The sequence below is a fragment of the Girardinichthys multiradiatus genome, chromosome 22, assembly GCF_021462225.1.
Source record: "Girardinichthys multiradiatus isolate DD_20200921_A chromosome 22, DD_fGirMul_XY1, whole genome shotgun sequence".
NCBI lineage: Eukaryota > Metazoa > Chordata > Actinopteri > Cyprinodontiformes > Goodeidae > Girardinichthys > Girardinichthys multiradiatus.
Genome location: NC_061814.1, coordinates 29,668,007 through 29,685,767, shown reverse-complemented (window position 1 = coordinate 29,685,767; position 17,761 = coordinate 29,668,007). Strand labels below are relative to the sequence as shown.

Below are 17,761 nucleotides of genomic sequence, written 5' to 3'. Positions count from 1 at the left end.
GGAACGGGAGATTCGCATCATGGATGTGCAGCCAACAAATCTGCAGCATCTGTGTGATGCTATCATGTCAATATGGACCAAACTCTCTGAGAAATGTTTCCAGTACCTTGTTGAATCTATGCCATGAAGGAATAAGGCAGTTCTGAAAATGGGGGTCCAAAAGGGGGTCCAACCTGGTACCAGCAAGGTGTACCTAATAAAGTGGCTGGTGAGTGTATGAAACAGCAGTGAGTCGTTCCAGGAGTGGCTGGCTGACTCAAATTACTCCAAGAGAGCCTTGATGACTCATCCAGGAGGTCAACCCAAAACAACACCAAAAGAAATGCAGACTTCACTTACTTCAGGTAAGGTCAGTTTTCATGAATCAACAATAAGAAAAAGACTGGGCAGAAATGGCATTCTCAGATGAAGTCCTTAACCAAATCTATTGCTGTGCAAAATAAACAAATACATTCACCATTTTATCCAAAAAATATCTGAATGATCCCCAAGAGTTTTGGCAAAATATTCTGTGAACCAATAAGTCAAAAGTGTAAGTTTTTGGAAGGTGTGTGTCCCATTACATCTTGCGTAAAAATAACTCAGCATTTCAGAAAAATGATTACAGTCAAACATAGCTGTGGTAGTGTGATGGTCCGGGGCTGTTTTGCTGATACCCGACTTTAACCTGTTAAGCCCAAAGGGTTTTAGAAGCAATTTTTGCCTGAAATTACATACCTGAAATAAATCAAGTATAGCTCCACATTTATAAGGTCTACATGCAAACCTTTGGTACCTGTGTAAAGGTAAGACATAAAAGAATATTTTTCAAGTGGAAGCATTATTGCAATTGTTACTATGTTTGATTTATTTGTGATTAAACAAAAAAAAGAATTAAACACACCACACACAGCTCGTGGGGCTTACCTGCTTGCCATACCTGATGGAAAACATGAACTCTGCTCTCTATCAGAAAATCTTGAAGCAGAATATCTGACCATCAGTTTGTGACAAGTATACAGGTCCTTCTCAAAATATTAGCATATTGTGATAAAGTTCATTATTTTCCATAATGTCATGATGAAAATTTAACATTCATATATTTTAGATTCATTGCACACTAACTGAAATATTTCAGGTCTTTTACTGTCTTAATACGGATGATTTTGGCATACAGCTCATGAAAACCCAAAATTCCTATCTCACAAAATTAGCATATTTCATCCGACCAATAAAAGAAAAGTGTTTTTAATACAAAAAACGTCAACCTTCAAATAATCATGTACAGTTATGCACTCAATACTTGGTCGGGAATCCTTTTGCAGAAATGACTGCTTCAATGCGGCGTGGCATGGAGGCAATCAGCCTGTGGCACTGCTGAGGTCTTATGGAGGCCCAGGATGCTTCGATAGCGGCCTTTAGCTCATCCAGAGTGTTGGGTCTTGAGTCTCTCAACGTTCTCTTCACAATATCCCACAGATTCTCTATGGGGTTCAGGTCAGGAGAGTTGGCAGGCCAATTGAGCACAGTGATACCATGGTCAGTAAACCATTTACCAGTGGTTTTGGCACTGTGAGCAGGTGCCAGGTCGTGCTGAAAAATGAAATCTTCATCTCCATAAAGCTTTTCAGCAGATGGAAGCATGAAGTGCTCCAAAATCTCCTGATAGCTAGCTGCATTGACCCTGCCCTTGATAAAACACAGTGGACCAACACCAGCAGCTGACACGGTACCGCAGACCATCACTGACTGTGGGTACTTGACACTGGACTTCTGGCATTTTGGCATTTCCTTCTCCCCAGTCTTCCTCCAGACTCTGGCACCTTGATTTCCGAATGACATGCAGAATTTGCTTTAATCTGAAAAAAGTACTTTGGACCACTGAGCAACAGTCCAGTGCTGCTACACCTGTGCACGGTGGCTCTGGATGTTTTTACTCCAGACTCAGTCCACTGGTTCCGCAGGTCCCCCAAGGTCTGGAATCGGTCCTTCTCCAAAATCTTCCTCAGGGTCCGATCACCTCTTCTCGTTGTGTAGCGTTTTCTGCCACACTTTTTCCTTCCCACAGACTTCCCACTGAGGTGCCTTGATACAGCACTCTAGGAACAGCCTATTCGTTCAGAAATTTCTTTCTGTGTCTCACCCTCTTGCTTGAGGGTGTCAATAGTGGCCTTCTGGACAGCAGTCAGGTCGGCAGTCTTACCCATGATTGGGATTTTGAGTGATGAACCCTGGATGGGAGTTTTAAAGGCCCCAGGAATCTTTTGCAGGTGTTTAGAGTTAACTCGTTGATTCAGATGATTAGGTTCATAGCTCGTTTAGAGACCCTTTTAATGATATGCTAATTTTGTGAGATAGGAATTTTGGGTTTTCATGAGCTGTATGCCAAATTCATCCGTATTAAGACAATAAAAGACCTGAAATATTTCAGTTAGTGTGCAATGAATCTAAAATATATGAATGTTAAATTTTCATCATGACATTATGGAAAATAATAAACGTTATCACAATATGCTAATATTTTGAGATGGACCTGTACTTGGGTTACGCAGCAGGACAGTGATCTAAATCACACCAGTAAGTCCACCTCTGAATGACTCCGAAAAACAAAATTAAGGTTGTTTATACCCCAAAACCCCCAATTTTGACTAAATTAAAACATTTCTGCAAAGTTGCATTGCCAATTTTTATTGATGATAGTCGTTGTTGTCGGCAAATGTGGTACAATCAGTTTTTAGGTTTAGGAGACCATTAATGTATCACATAGGACCAGAATGGCTTTTCCCCTAAATAGATAAAACTCTTTTTTGTATTCATTCAAGTTATCTTTGACAGTAAAATTTATTTGATGGTGTGAAACATTTAAGTCTTCACAAATAAACAGAAGAATGCAAAAAATCTAAATTGCCTTCCCTTCTGAGTCAGAATTAAAATTTAGATGAACGTTTAAACAAAGCAACGATTGATGCATCTAAGCTTCTTTGCATTTTTTTATGCATGTATAAATCTGCTTATAGACTTGGTGTGATTAGAAAAACCTCAGTATGGAGATGACACTTTATCTTTCAAAACAGATAATGAGCATCTGTGCATTTAAATATATTGAAGAAGCTTCACAAAGATTAGCAGCAATGCCTTTTATTTTGAAGGTTTCCTTTGCCTTCAAATCGTCGATTGATCCAGTCCTTTCACCCTTTGATAGTAATTGAAGTTGACTTTGAAGGTAGTCAGAGGAGTACAAATGGGGCTTCTTCTTATTACAAATTTAATTTTAAAAGCCATGCAACAGGCCTGGTTTGCTTGATAAGTGTGCAATGAATTCATGTTGACAGGGCTTCTAACCTTTTATAGGAGGCCATGCTTTTGCAAATAATAATCTACTGCAAAATGAGTGCAGAGAAAGCGAGAATGGGGATCGGAACAAGACATTTTAATTGATTAGTAAATTATTTGGGGTTTAGTGATATAATTGTTTGTAGTCATGGTTGTAATAGCAACATGAAACCTTGATGGAGTTTTTGAAATTATGCAAACTCATTCACAAAAACATTGGAAGTGTCTTTAGACTAATAATAATCTGATGGAGATTTATCCCAAAGCTTTTGTCCCTACATGTACTGCCTTTCAAATATTCCTACAAAGTGAAACAGAAAATAAATATTTCACCTTGTAAATATGTACTGTTTGCTTTGCTGCAGTTATTTTGTGATAAGATTTGAACCCAGACATTTGGATAGATGTAATGTTTTCAAAACAGTGAAGTCTTAAGTGATAGTTTTTTTGAAGTGAAGTTCTGTCAAAATGTTAGAAGCAATTCATATTTTACCTGCAGTAAGCCAATAACTGCTTATAAAGCCTCCATTTAGTATAACCTGAGTTCACCAACAAGGCTAAGGCTAAAGAGCTAGTCTAAGAGGCTCAGAGAGCAAAGCACACAACTCGAGTCTCAAAAGCCCCACAGTTGTTAATGCAAACACTATGTTATCAACATTTAAATCATTCTTATTTGTGTAGGGAAGAGATATACAAAGATTATTTTCTACGGGAAATAGAAGTTGGAAGTATTGCTGCAACAATGATCATCCAGGAATAGAAAAAAGCTAGAAACATGAAATAAATACATAAATTCTAACAGTTTTAGTGAATGCTATTTTATTGGTTTTTACACTGCCTTATTTTTCTGTTAGATAGTTACACTGGGCAGCAGCACTTTACATGTTTTGTTCTCAGTATATGTTTTAGACAGGAAAACTAATGGTGACGTAGCATCTGTTACCTCCATGTCCTGTGTAAATAATCCTAGGCTTCTGAGTAAACTACCCAACGCTAATGTGACTTTGATTTGAAAGTTCATAAAAATGTTCGATGGACGTTGTAAACAGAAGAAGTCTGCTTTGGTCAAGGCTGTCCCTTTAAGCCAGGTTAATTTCGGTTTCTCTGTGTTATTACTAGACTTTAGGTGGAATAAAACCATTTCTTGGTCAGGCCCACACCAGCAGTGTTGGCCTATCCATTATTTCAGCAAGGATGTTGTGGCCAATCTTTTAAATATTGATTTGGCACGCAGAGTTCTGGGCCTTGTGCCAGTCTATTAGTTCAGGTCCATCCCCATTAATTCACTCCTCTAACAGACTGCAGGGTAGAGGATTGAATGGTTCAAAGCAGGTAGTGTTGGTGTGTTTGAAGTTTTTATGTGGGGCCAGATATATTAAGATTGTTAATGCTGTTATTTTTTCTAATGCAGTGCAGCAACTTGCTCAAACTTGAGCCATTTGTTTTGTGTCACACCAGTGATTCTTCGGGGAGACACAACGTTGACCTCAGCATCTGTAGACCCAGCTGTGTAGGTGAATGCAGCGACAAATAAAAACTTTACTGTGAGGGGAAGTTGCTTCGCTGTCCTTCAAGGCTGAAGGAGAAAGTGATCTAGACCGAAGGCAAGCGGGATCAGTAACACTTGTCTCACCCTTGTCTGTCCTCTGGGGCCTATGTCCCTCCAGCCCACGCGGTCAGGCCTATCAGCTGGTTGACGCAGCAGGGTGTGTTTTTAGCTCCTGCGATATGTAGTCAGACAGGCTTGACAGAGGATCTTGCTCTGTTGTGTTGAACGGCCTCTTACTGACAGGGTGGCCTGACCCAGCTGTCAGAGCCAAGATTCACAGACTCCCACTGTCTGTCAGACTCTGACATTACAGAGACAGTGACTGATGTCTGCCTGACTGTCTCTGATATGATAAAACTACAACTCCTATGTGTGTTATTAACCCAACAAGAATTTTACAGTATTTCACATTTCAAACACAGACACAGAGACTCGTCTTTCGCTCTGCGTTTGTCCTCGATCTCAGAAATGACAAACCAAATAGGTCAACTGGAGACTGGAGGATTTATTTTTGGTAGTGATTTATTGACTGATGCTGTGTGACAGCTATGGAAAAGTTCAAAGATCAAGAAAAATTTGGCCTGATTGTCATTTAGAATAATTCTCTTATAGGCTTAGAGTGTTTCGAGGTTTTGAAGTGGGGTTCTGTTGAGTGGTTATGACCAGTTAATATATTCCCTGCAAGAGGATAACTATTTTAGTGTTTTCACTCAAGCTGAGGGGTAGAGTAAATACGATTACAGCAATAGTAAAACAAGTTTAAAAAATTTAATTGCAGGTTTATATGTAGGTTACTTTATAAAGTTTTACATTACTATTAGATGTTAATTACCTGGAGTGTTTTTGATAAGTTTTTGGTGGATGTTAGAAATATGTCAAGAAAATTGTTCAAAAGGTATGGAAAACAGACCTTTTCTTTCCACGAATGAGGAAAAAGATGTAGAAAAATAACAAAGTCCCTGAATGTTTCTAGAGCTGCAGTTGGCAGCAGTGTTGGCAATATAAAAGACATAATGGCTACACTGCCCAGATGTAGCAGAAAGATGAAGCTATCAGTGGCTGGACATCGGAGGTCAAACGGACCTCAACTGACTACAAAAGACCTACAGCAACTTGATGGCAGCATCCAATGAGGTTTCAGTTTCCACAGTATGGCCCATACTAAACACGTAAGGGATCCATGCCTACACTACAAAATGTATGCTACTACTGACCCAATGCAAGACAAATCAGCTCCAATTTACACCAAATGAACCAAGAGGTTTTCCAGATTCTGTTCTATGGAGCGATGAATTGGAACTGATTATGGATCAGCTGTGTGTGCAGAGGAGGAAGAATAAAGCAGATGCTGAAAGGAACATGCCTATGCCTACATGATGCTCTGTCGCTCCACTTGAAGCCTTCAACTTGTAAAAGTTTCTTGGTTGAAAATAGATTTTAGCACTTTAGTTTCGGTGTTACACGTATAAATAAGTTTAAAACAGTGCTGCATTTGTTGGTGTGATACTTCTGGAGTTGGGAGATGTTTTAACATGGCAAAGGTTTACCTTTGTCTTAGCTCCATTTTGACTAGATGGAAAATTATTCTGTTAGCACAATAAAGGCACAAGGACAACTATCTCCTGTCGGTATGATATTGACTGCTGATAACCTTTCAACAAAACCCCAGTTCTAAAAAGCTGTGTACCTGTAAGTGAATAAAACGTTTTGCCCAATTTGAATTACTTTGTCTGTTGTCATGTTGGTACAGCAAAAGTAACTGGGAAAAATGTTTAGATATAGAGCTTTCAATGTATTGATTTCAGTTACAGAAGCTAAATAAATAGCTCATACATTTAATTAGAAGAGTGGCAGTCAGTTCCCCAGGTCAGTTCATATTCATCACCAAGCTCAGCCAGTAGCGAGACAAGAAGTGTTCCTCTGAAGTGTGCATGGGTGATTGATCTGTTTACCCTCATAAATCAGTGTGGTATCGTGCTGCAGTGCACTCTCACTCCCATGGTGTAGTGACCGAACACTCACCCAGACAACACTCTGTAGTTGATCTATTTCTCCCACTTCTCCCACAACATGTCTTGTTTCCAGACATGTTGCATGGGCCACACTGTCAAACCAACGTAAGCCGGATGACACCAATTGGCCGAAAGGATCCCTGTTCTTGCTTTGGGGGAAGCAGGGCATGAGAGAGCTGGGAGGGATGTGGTGGGTGCTGGCGAGTGGCACGGGTTACAACCGAGTTCTCTGCCTATCATAACCAAGTTGTGTGACGTGTGAGATTGGACAACCAGGCATGGTTCTGCTGGCCCATTTGGGATTTGCAGCTATCAGCAGGAGACATCTGCACTGCAGAGGCTGCAGCGGGAGGGAGTAGAGCAGATGTAGAACTGAGGCTGGTTGGGAATCAGATCAGGGAAGAATGTACTGAAAGGTGGAGAAGAGCTGGAAAACAGACTAGCTAATGGGAAGAACAATCTCATCATCCAATGGAGTGCTCCCATGGGAGTATGATTGATATATAATAAACAGCTTATGAGATAACAAGTATGTTAAAATAATACAAATTGATAAGTGAGGATGTAGGATAAAGATTTATCTATCATACATTTTGTCTAAGTAAGCCTGATACTCCTGTTTAGGTGGAAGTTTTAGTTGAACCTTTTGTTAAGTAGGGAGAAAATATCCAGCAGCGCTAAAAAAAAACAAACAAAAAAAAGCATATTGAACAGGTGTAGAAGGTTGATGTAGGTGTAAGCTTGTGGAAGACCACCTGGATGTATTTAGCTTTATCTATCTTCCCATCCACTTTAACCAGCTTCCCATTCTGTAATAGAGAAAAACATCACAACAGCAAGATACTGCCACCACCATGGGACACCAAGGGACACCATGGGGATGTTTTGTCAGAGTGAGGTGCAGTGTTCGTTTTTCTTCACACAGTGTTTGCATGTTGGCCAGAAAGTTTAATTGTGGTCTGATTTCACCAAAAACACTTTGTTCTCTAAATGGTCTGTGTAAAACTTTAAATAGGGCCTCTTATGTTTCTTTCAACAACTTGCAAAGGGAACGGGCTGCCCTATATTTTATTTAAGGAGCAAAGGTGGTTACATACATATTTCCACTACATAGGTATGCATTACTTGGTGTATGCATGTTTTTGCAAGGCACTGTAAGCATGTAATAACAATTAAGCAGTTAATCAGATGAGCTGTAATTAATAAACCAATCACTGAGTTTAAATGTAAATACTAGCTTATATTTCGTTTTCCAATAATGGTAGTAGCTTGAATGTATAGTTTGGGCTGATTAATATCATTTTTATTACCATGTCAACTGGAAATGCCCAGCTGGGTCCCTGAGCGTGTCTGGGGGCTGATTGGATTGGCCCAAGGTTGCATTTGGAAGATTAAGCTGTGGTGCATTACAGAAAGGGGTCGGAGCTGCAGTTTATGGGACGGGTTCCCAGGAAAGACAAAAACTGCAGCACAGACACAAGATGACCTTCAGAACAAAACAAAGGCTTGGAGCTCAGAATAGAGAAACGTAACGCTCACCCTTGTACTCAAGAGTTACATAGTAATCCATGTTAATCTTCCCTCCTTTTGCGAGGCTTGCTGATTCATCATGTCAAAGCAAAAACAGACTATGATCTCGAATCATCTGTCATTGTTTGCAAAATTGCTCTTTGTGCTTTCATGTGCTTTTGCAGAAGCACTGCATGGCATTCTCAAACAATGCAGAATCATTTCATCACATTTATTTATTTTTTTATTTACTTGTAGCAATACTTAAGCAAATTGGAATTACGTTTGATTTCATTATGTAGCCTGGGGGAGTCAGATAATTAGCATTAGAGTTTACAGGGGGAGTTAGTTTGTTATGAGATGACATGGCAAGGTCATGGGCAGCCCTTCCAGGGACAATGAATCGCCTCATTGAGCATGATGGATGACAAGCTCTGCAGCTCTTACCTAAAACATCTCAGCAAGTCACTTACACAAAGACCTGAGGTACATTTGGTTTTACAAATTAGCTAAATGCAAAGATGTTCTGCTTACCTTCACAGGTTTGCAATAGGATTTGTATTTATTGACTGAGGGTTGCCATTAGAGAAGGTTGATCTTGTGCCCGGTGGACCACTCCATATGTTTTGTATCGTGATCCTTTTGAAAGACCCAATCATAAATAATTTTCAAGCAGGGGGCACTTATTTAAAATATGCTGGTACTTTGAGGATAGTTCATGATATAATATATAATAAGGTCACCAGGGCCTTTGGAAAAAGAATAGGGACAGCATAACAAGTCCTCTACCATGTGGAAGTGTGGACATCATGTTTTTCCTACCATCTTTCCCATACAACCAATTGACATGTAGATACTATCCAACGGTTGGTTTGGAGACTTGGTGAGCCCTAGATGTACTTGATTTATAGCAATTGTTAGGGGTAATTTTGTAAAAACCATTTTTTTTTTATGTAGGATATATTGTGTCACAAAATAAACATACTTAAAATAAACTTTAAAATGTGTTTTTTAGTGTGAAATTAGGCTATCGAGATTTATTTTGATGCTTTTTGTAGATCTTTTCCAGGGGTTCCAATAAGTATGTAGCATGATGTAGCAGCAGAATCCAACAGGACAAATGCAAGTTCTGTCATAATCTACCATGTTGTGCTTTGTGTTTGTTTACTTTTCCAGTCAGGTGTTTTTCTGTTCTCTTCAGATCAGTAGTTTATTTCTTAGTTAGTTCTTACTTTCTTGAGTTTCATGTGTTGGTTTATATTTTTTTAACTTTAGTTTTATTATTTAGTTAAGTTTCTTTTTGCTCAGACCCTCATGTTTGTTTTCCTCTGCTATCAGGTCTCATTAGTTGTAATTAGTCACATTCCCCTCAGTCTTCCTGCTACCCGGTTCCACACCTGTTACATGTTTCCCCTGATTACCTGCCTCCCGGTTTCATTGGTTCACACTCCACTTCTACTCAGGTTAAGACCTTGCTGTTTTTCATTGTTCTTTGCTAGTTTCTACTGTTACTTTCCTGTGCTACCTGGCTCCATGTCAATATCCTTGTCCATATCCATGTCTTTGTTCTGGCGGACTCATGTAAGTCATTGTTATTATTATTAAAAGAAGAAGCTTTTCAACTTACCATGCTGCTCCCGTGTTTAAATGTGTTCAGTATTTCAGTCAGGTGCATACAGCAGAGATAGCAGCTTATAGTCTCCTGTGGCATTTTATCATATATTAAACCTTATCAGGGACATACTCCCTTTTAACTTTTTAAAAGTAAGTCACGGAAGATAAATGGAGCTTATTATAAAGCTGCTATGAAACAAACGTGATGTTTTGTTGCTGTTTACTTCTCTGTTTCTGTTACTGGTGACATACAGTTGATTAATAGTCACAAGAAAGAAATGAAAGAGTTATAAATACAAGAACTTAACCCATTTGAATGAAAGGCTACTATGTGGATAATTGGCACAAAATAGTGGCACAAAGAGTCATATAAAAAAAAGAATAACTGGAGGGGAGGAAGGAGCCCATTCGAAGGGGCTCCAGGCTCCCCTCCAGTATAGCCCCTGGCCTTATGCTTTGTGACTTGTTTGGTTTGGATACACCAAAAGCAAGGTGTACACCACTAAGCTATGTAACCTGTCACATCATGGGGAAAAACATCTGCCTGACTTGCAGAGAGGTAGGGGAAGATATGCTGCATGTTTTGATTATAGCGCAAGAGCTTCCTATTAAAAGTCAAGCTTGTGTAGTGTCTTTCTGTAGTATCGGGTTTTTGTAGACTTCTTGTAGCACCTTGTGATCTGCTTTCAGGGTGAAGTTGCTTGTTCAGAACTGGACAGTGGTTTTGTGTGTAAGAAATTATAGTAATTAGATTCAGACTTTTTGTAGATTTTGTGAATTTATTACACTGAATTTTCATTCTGTGCAGTTATGTATGTGATTGCCAAAATTTGCTTGAAAAAAAATCAACTGCAAAAATGTACCTGCAAATGTGCTGACCTTTTGATGAGTCAACTAGTCCCTGCCGTTTTGTAATAATCTGTTTACCAGAAACATCTCCTCACTCATCCTTAGTAAGCCACTAACCAGCTAACTGTTAAGAGACTGACTTCTGCTCAACACACTGGTGTGTCACATGATCAAATGAGCGTAGTGTGGTTGGCTAAAAGCTGCTCGACTGGATCTAGTGCTAATTGCTTTGGCTTGAGTCACCAGAAGGTCAACGCATTTGTAGCCGAATTTTCGCAGGCAAATCTTTGCAGGTGAAATTTTAAGCTAAAAAACATTACATACATAATTGCACAGGACAAAAATTCTGTTATAAATTCAACGTTTTAAAAAATGTCTGGTTCCAATAAGACACTATTTCTTCCATAGTTTTAAGCATCCCTCACTTGAGATTTTGTTTTCATACTGTGTAATTTTGAACTATAAATTCTTTTGAGATCCCTTACCAGACATACTATCCTCTTTCTAAAGGCCTCAGGCAGCTCTTTTGACCACACCACTTCTCACTTCAACAGTCAGAAACACACTAGAAATGTGTTTACATTTTACAGGATTTGCAAAGATTTTCAAAGCTATTTTGTTCCGTTTTTATTTATTTATTATTTGAATTTCTATGGATTGTTAGAATTGATCCTACATTTTATTTTGTGCAGATACACAGGCTGTCGTAGGGTGTCCTCATTTCTTATATGACTGTATTTATTTTTTGCTTTCTTTACCTTTTTACTTTAAAAACATAATTTCAGCCTGTACTTGAACTGTTTAAAAGAGGGAAAAGGTTGTGGATCTGTAAGCTAGTTTAAAAGCTGGGTGCAACAAAATAACCTTAGTAAGCAGATCAGTGATGCAGGACAGTGGTTGTGGAATTTACTGAAGACATATGGAGGCTGTTAAGTCTTTGACAGGAAAAATTGAAAAGAAGAGGTGCTGTGTGTGTGTCTTTGTTGGCCTCTACAAATAAACATGCTACCCACAACCCATCTATAGGACAGAAGATGGTCTTGGATTGGATATCAGCTCTGTCCTCTTTTGCCCTCTGTATGGCTGCTGCCTGTCAGGCTTGATTATCACATTTTTAACTCGGACATCTGATTGATTACTTTCAAGTTCATATAGACCACGGAAGTAGCTATTTTTGTCTGGAATGCATTTCCTTGTCAAACTAATCTTTTTACATTTTGTCAGGTTTTACCTACAAATTATAAAGTATTTTACTGGGAAAGACAAACATAAGGTACTGCATAAAAGTAAATGTAAGGGGTTACAAGGTTTTCATTTTTTTTGCTAATAAACATCTGGAAGGTATGGTATGCATCAGTATTCATCCACATTATACTGTAATACCCCTAAATAAAATCTGGGCAACCAGTTGCCTTAAGGCATCCCCTAATTAGTAAATGGAGTCCACCTGTGTGTAAAGTAATCTTATTATCAGTATAGCTGTTCATGTGGTCAGATGCAACCAAAATTGAACTTCATGCAAAGCATTGTGTTGGAAAATGAACATTTAACCCTTAACACACCACTCTCACAAGTGTGGGCAGCATAATACTGTGGGAATAGTGTTCTTCAGCAGGGAGAGGAGAGCTGGTCAGAGTTGATGGATAGATGGAGCTAAATACAGGAAAATCCTGGAATAAAACATTTTAAAGGCTACAAAAGACTTCAGACTGGGACTGACCTTTACCTTCTAGTAGGTTATCCAAAAAAAGTGCTTTTAGCTGTTATTGGAGCGAAAGGTGGTTCTATGAAGCATTGACTCAAGGACACTGAATAGTTATTTATAGACTTTTGGAAATTGTGTATCATTTTCCTTTCACATTGTAATTATTCTCTTGTTTGTGTGGGTCTATCACATAAAATTATTATAAAATGTGTAAAATTGAAAATAGAGGTTGTAATGTAACAAAATGTTAACAAGTTTAAGGTGTATAAATACTTTTGCAAAGCACTTAACATTTTGAGTTGTTTCCGAATTCTTAACATTTATAATTTCAATCCATTGGCTGACCATTTCCACAGATGTGATTCAGCCACTTACCTCATATGTTTGTCTATCTACAGGAGAAGACCGGACCAGAGAGAATGTGGTGGGCTCCATAGATGCACAGTCGGCCAGTGCAGCTGGGGCAGAGTCCGCCTCCGGCAGGCGGAGGCTACACTGTTGCATCAGAGTAACAGCCGTGCAGGTGCAGAAGGCCCTGTGGGGGGTCGCGATGGTGATGTGCGTGTGCTCGTCCTGGGCGGGCTCCACCCAGCTGGCCAAGCTGACCTTTAAGCAGTTTGATGCACCCTTCACCCTCACCTGGTTCGCCACCAGCTGGAACTGCCTCTTCTTCCCCGTCTACTACATCGGCCATTTGTGCAAGAGTCCAGAGAGGCAGACGCCCAGGCAGAGATTGAGGTTGGAAGAATTGCCCTCTGTCCGCAAAAAAAAACAAACAACGGCAACTTTGAATCCAAATTTAAAAATATATGTGGCAATTTTGCTTTGACCTAAGTTTCACTTGGGGCAAAATTAAAATCGAGCGAATTTTAAACCCCTAGAGCACCTTCACCACATTAATGCAAAGTATTGGGAATATATTACTATTTTTTTTCCAGCAAGTAAATGTAGCCTTTCTGGAATAGGAGTATAGAAACATGGCGGGAAGAAATAATCTCAAGCAATAAAGCGCACCTACCAGCATGATAACTGTCCATAACATTTGGAAAAATAGTAAAAAGTTAAAGTTTCAGCCTCAGAGGTTCCAACCTCATCATTTCAAAAAGAAAAGCTGTATTATAAATGAAAAAAAAAAAAGATTTGATTGCAGAGGTGATGTGTAAAGTTTGACAACCAATACTATTGGTAATACTTTGTATTTTAGAAAACCAACAGTTTTCTCTTTCTGTACAAGAAGTAGTTCTATTTAAGCCAGCTTCTATAGTAGGTACCATAATTTCAGTCCATCTGGCACTTTTATCTTTCATCTCTACTCCCCACTGGGTGACTAGAGATCAAGAGGTGTTAGCTCTGTATATCTGACATAGCTTTGCGATGTAAATCTTCCTCCTTTGATGGCTCACACAAGGATTTGGAGCTGTAATGCCTTGACTGGAGCTAATCTGCTCTGACAGTGATCTGATTTATCTGCTCAGTTGTCTTCTCAGACCATTAACAGAAACACAGACTAGTTCTGACCTGGGCTGAAAAGAAATGGATAATAAAAAATGAAGGATTGCGGGAAGTTTAGTGGCCGCAGGTGTTTTTAGACTTTACTTTCCCTTTTATTGTCCTGATGTTCTGACTCTAGTTCATCTTTTCTGCTTTTACCTCTTTATAAACAGCACATTGAGGAAAGTAAAAAAAAAAAAAAAAAAACCTAAGGTTTATTCTTTTTCCTGAAGATTTTTTGGATTTCTTCAATATATGCATAATGCAATAATGTCTTCCTGTGGCATTTAAAATAAATTAACAAAATAGAATAGTAGTTTTTCCACACAGGTTTTGCATCAGTGCCATGCACAAAAGTTAAAGCAATAATAAAAAAAAAAGATCAATCCACATAAAATTGGTTTCCATAAATCTTAATTTATCAAACTTAATTTCATTTGCTGCTTGTCTTTTTTTTCTCTAAAAAGGCATCTCAAGCTTTGAGGCACAACAAACTTCCAGCTTTTTGTGACGTTAAAACACAAGGTTTTCCGTAGATACAAATCCTTTGTGTCACAGCAGAACAACATGCCATCTTATAAAACAGATCATGTAGTTGAAGGGTGGACAGTAGACTTGTTGCAACACCAACTCAGGAAAATAATTTCTAACCTGTCAGCTTGTATTGACCGACTTTTCCAGCCAGCTCTTCTGGAAACCCCTTTTATAGATCAAGCCCAGACTTGAGCCACCATTTCATGATTAAAAATATGCCCAAGAAATTTACTCCCGAGTCTCATTCGACTCGCGTATGTATGAAATATTAAGTTGGACCTTCATCAAAACACTTCCGCACATTATCCCAAAACTAAACTCAGCATTTTAACATGTAATCCTGATGAAAGAAGACTTTTGTCTTGTGTAAACTTCTCCCTAGCATTGAATCCACTTTTATTTGTATTTAATGCTCTGTCACAGGACCAAAACAGATCCACTCCCTAAGCCGTACTTGAGAAAAACATATAACTCCTTAAATAATTAACTGATACTTCCCTAATGATTTTACAATTTGCCACATTCTGACATCAGACTTCAATGTACTTTATCATGGTTTTATGTGGTAGACAAACACTTAAAATGTAGAAAGTATGATGTGCATTTGTATGTTGTACAACCACCTTTTGCTGCATTTACAATGGCAAGTCTTTTGGTGTATGTCTCTACCAGCTATGCACATCTAGAGACTGATCTGCATCCAATTTGTCTTTGCAGAATAGCTCAAGTTCATTCCGGTTGGATAGAGAGGATCTGTGAAAATCAATGTTTAAGTCTTGCCAAAGATTCTCAGTTGGATTTAGATCTGGACCTTGACTGGGTCATTCTGACTCATAAACATGATTTAATCAAACCCAGTGGTTCCTAAAGTTAGGGGTTCAGGGCACACTTGGAGTTGTAAATCAACAAATGTGGGGTTTTAATGTCCTCTTTTAAAATTGAAAAATAGAAATTATCATGTTTGATATTTATGCTATAAATGTTAGATGAGATTAAAGAAAAAAAACGAAATGCTTAGGAACAAGATAAAGTTTTTATGTTTTTTTTTTTATGCTGTACCATAATAACTTATGGTATCCCCATTTCAATTACTTAATTGTCAGTTAAACAGGGCCACTTTCATTCAGGGGTTGGATCAGAAGTCTCTTCCACTCTTATTTTGTGAGTTGGAGCAGGACCCACAGATCTGAACCATTCCACTGTAGCTCTGGTTGTATGTCCCTAAGTCTCAAGTTTTTGCAGTCTCTAGGGTTCCCTGAATTTATCTTAATCTTTCTTACCCACATCTTTGAGCATCTTTTCTGTCACTGCTGAAGAAAAATAGTGACAGAGAAGAGAGTCTGAATGGTGTGTTCAGGGTGATGTGCAGTGTTAATTTTCCAAGACAGGAAGGATTTTGAATAAAATCTACTCTCCCTCGTGTCTCCTCTGACTAGAACACCTTCTTTGACACTGTACCCTCTACATGACTTATGACAAAGTTTACAAAGAAATTATAACAGATTGCTTTCAATGATGGCTTCCTGATTTTTGATTTTCAACATTGCATGAGTGATGGTCTTCCTGTCAACATTCTCCCACCTGAGCCATGAATTTCTGGAACTCCTCCAGAGTTTCCATAGGTCTCTTGGCTTATTCTTTGGTTAATGTGTTCCAACTTTATCCCTGACTTGTCTGCTTTGTCCCTTGGTCTCTATGATGCTGTTTGTTCACTAAGGTTCACAGCTGTATTAATAAAAGGATTAAATTACACAAAGATGGATTCTATTTACTAAGTAGGTGGTTTCTGAAGGTAACTGAAGTCAGATGGTTGCAATGGATTCTATTTAGGGTAACCAGAGTCCAGAAGCTAAATACAAATGCTCACCAAACCCTTTAGATTTTTATTTGAAAAGTTTAAGGGGTATTCATTTTTTGCAAAGCAATGCATGTATATTACTGGGGCAACTTCAACTTTATTCAGTGACAGGAGAAAATTAATCTCGGTGGCTTTTGGGAGAACTTATTGTATTTCTTAATGTTTACATATTTCTCTGTTAAACAATATGATGCGGGACAAAAATCTGTTAGGTCAAACTGATCAGGTGGGAATTGCTACAGAAAAATGTTTAAGCTACAGTCTGATGAGACAAATCTTTTCATATTCATACATTTCAATCTTAGTTACAGTTGCACTGTAGTAATACAGTGTTCTTTATTGCATTTCAACACAGGGAGTGCTGCAGGTTTTTTGGGGATGAAGGCCTGACCCCCAAGGTGTTCTTCACCAAGGTAGCTCCCTTTGGCCTGCTGTGGATACTCACCAACTACCTGTACCTGCAGGCCCTCAGGAAGATCAACACAACAGATGTTTCAGCACTTTTCTGCTGTAACAAGGCCTTCGTCTTTCTGCTGTCCTGGATTGTACTCAGAGACCGCTTTATGGGGGTCAGGGTGAGTTTCTGTGGCATCAACACTTTGCTGCTTTCAGGAGAAAACATTCGTATCCATAGATGACTGAACAAGTAGGAATTGGCATGGTTTTATGCTCTTGAGGTTTTATTTTATTTGTAGTGATGTAAATGTCACATAATTTCCAAAAATACTTGAACTACTTTTACATCAGCATCGGTGAGGTTATGGAATGTAATTGTCCTCTTGCTAAGTCATGAATCAACTCGGATAAACCATTTTTTTTTTTTTGTTTAATTTCACAAGCCTCAATAATTTCAATTCAGTTTATTTATATAGCGCCAATTCACAACACGTCGTCTCAAGGCACTTCACAAAGGGTCTGGAATGGTGTAGGGTTGTTAGGGAGGTAAGAATAAACTCGTACTCGTCGTCTTCCGCTTTATCCGGGACCGGGTCGCGGGGGCAGCAGACTCAGCAGAGACGCCCAGACGTCCCTCTCCCCAGACACCTCCTCCACCTCCTCCGGGGGGAGCCCAAGGCGTTCCCAGGCCAGCCGAGAGACATAGTCCCTCCAGCGTGTCCTGGGCCGTCCCCTGGGCCCCACCGGGAGGAGGCCCAGAATAAACTACTGAGTGTTAGTTTGGCCATTCTAAAATGGCCAAACTATGTGTAGAGGTACTACGTAAAATAATAAACTAAGGTTTGTCTATGTAGGTGGCCATTGTTACACAAAAAACCACAAGGATTGAGGGTACGCGTCTCTGTCAGACTGATTATAACCATTGGAAAAGA

At 39.0% G+C, this 17,761-nt stretch overlaps 1 protein-coding gene across 2 annotated transcripts in view; it reads left to right on the top strand.

Annotated features, from left to right (window-relative positions):
* LOC124858876 (putative thiamine transporter SLC35F3) overlaps window positions 1–17,761 on the top strand; it is a 39,039-nt gene that overhangs the window by 7,775 nt on the left and 13,503 nt on the right. Inside the window, exons 1-3 of one of the 2 annotated variants that reach the window (XM_047351183.1) lie at window positions 9,825–9,963; window positions 12,949–13,288; window positions 16,789–17,008. In XM_047351183.1, the coding sequence (XP_047207139.1) occupies window positions 13,101–13,288; window positions 16,789–17,008 (408 nt within the window). In that variant the 5' untranslated portion in view covers window positions 9,825–9,963; window positions 12,949–13,100. Of the gene's footprint in view, window positions 1–9,824; window positions 9,964–12,948; window positions 13,289–16,788; window positions 17,009–17,761 lie in introns of those variants that run through there. The other variant, XM_047351182.1, reaches the window with a different exon arrangement.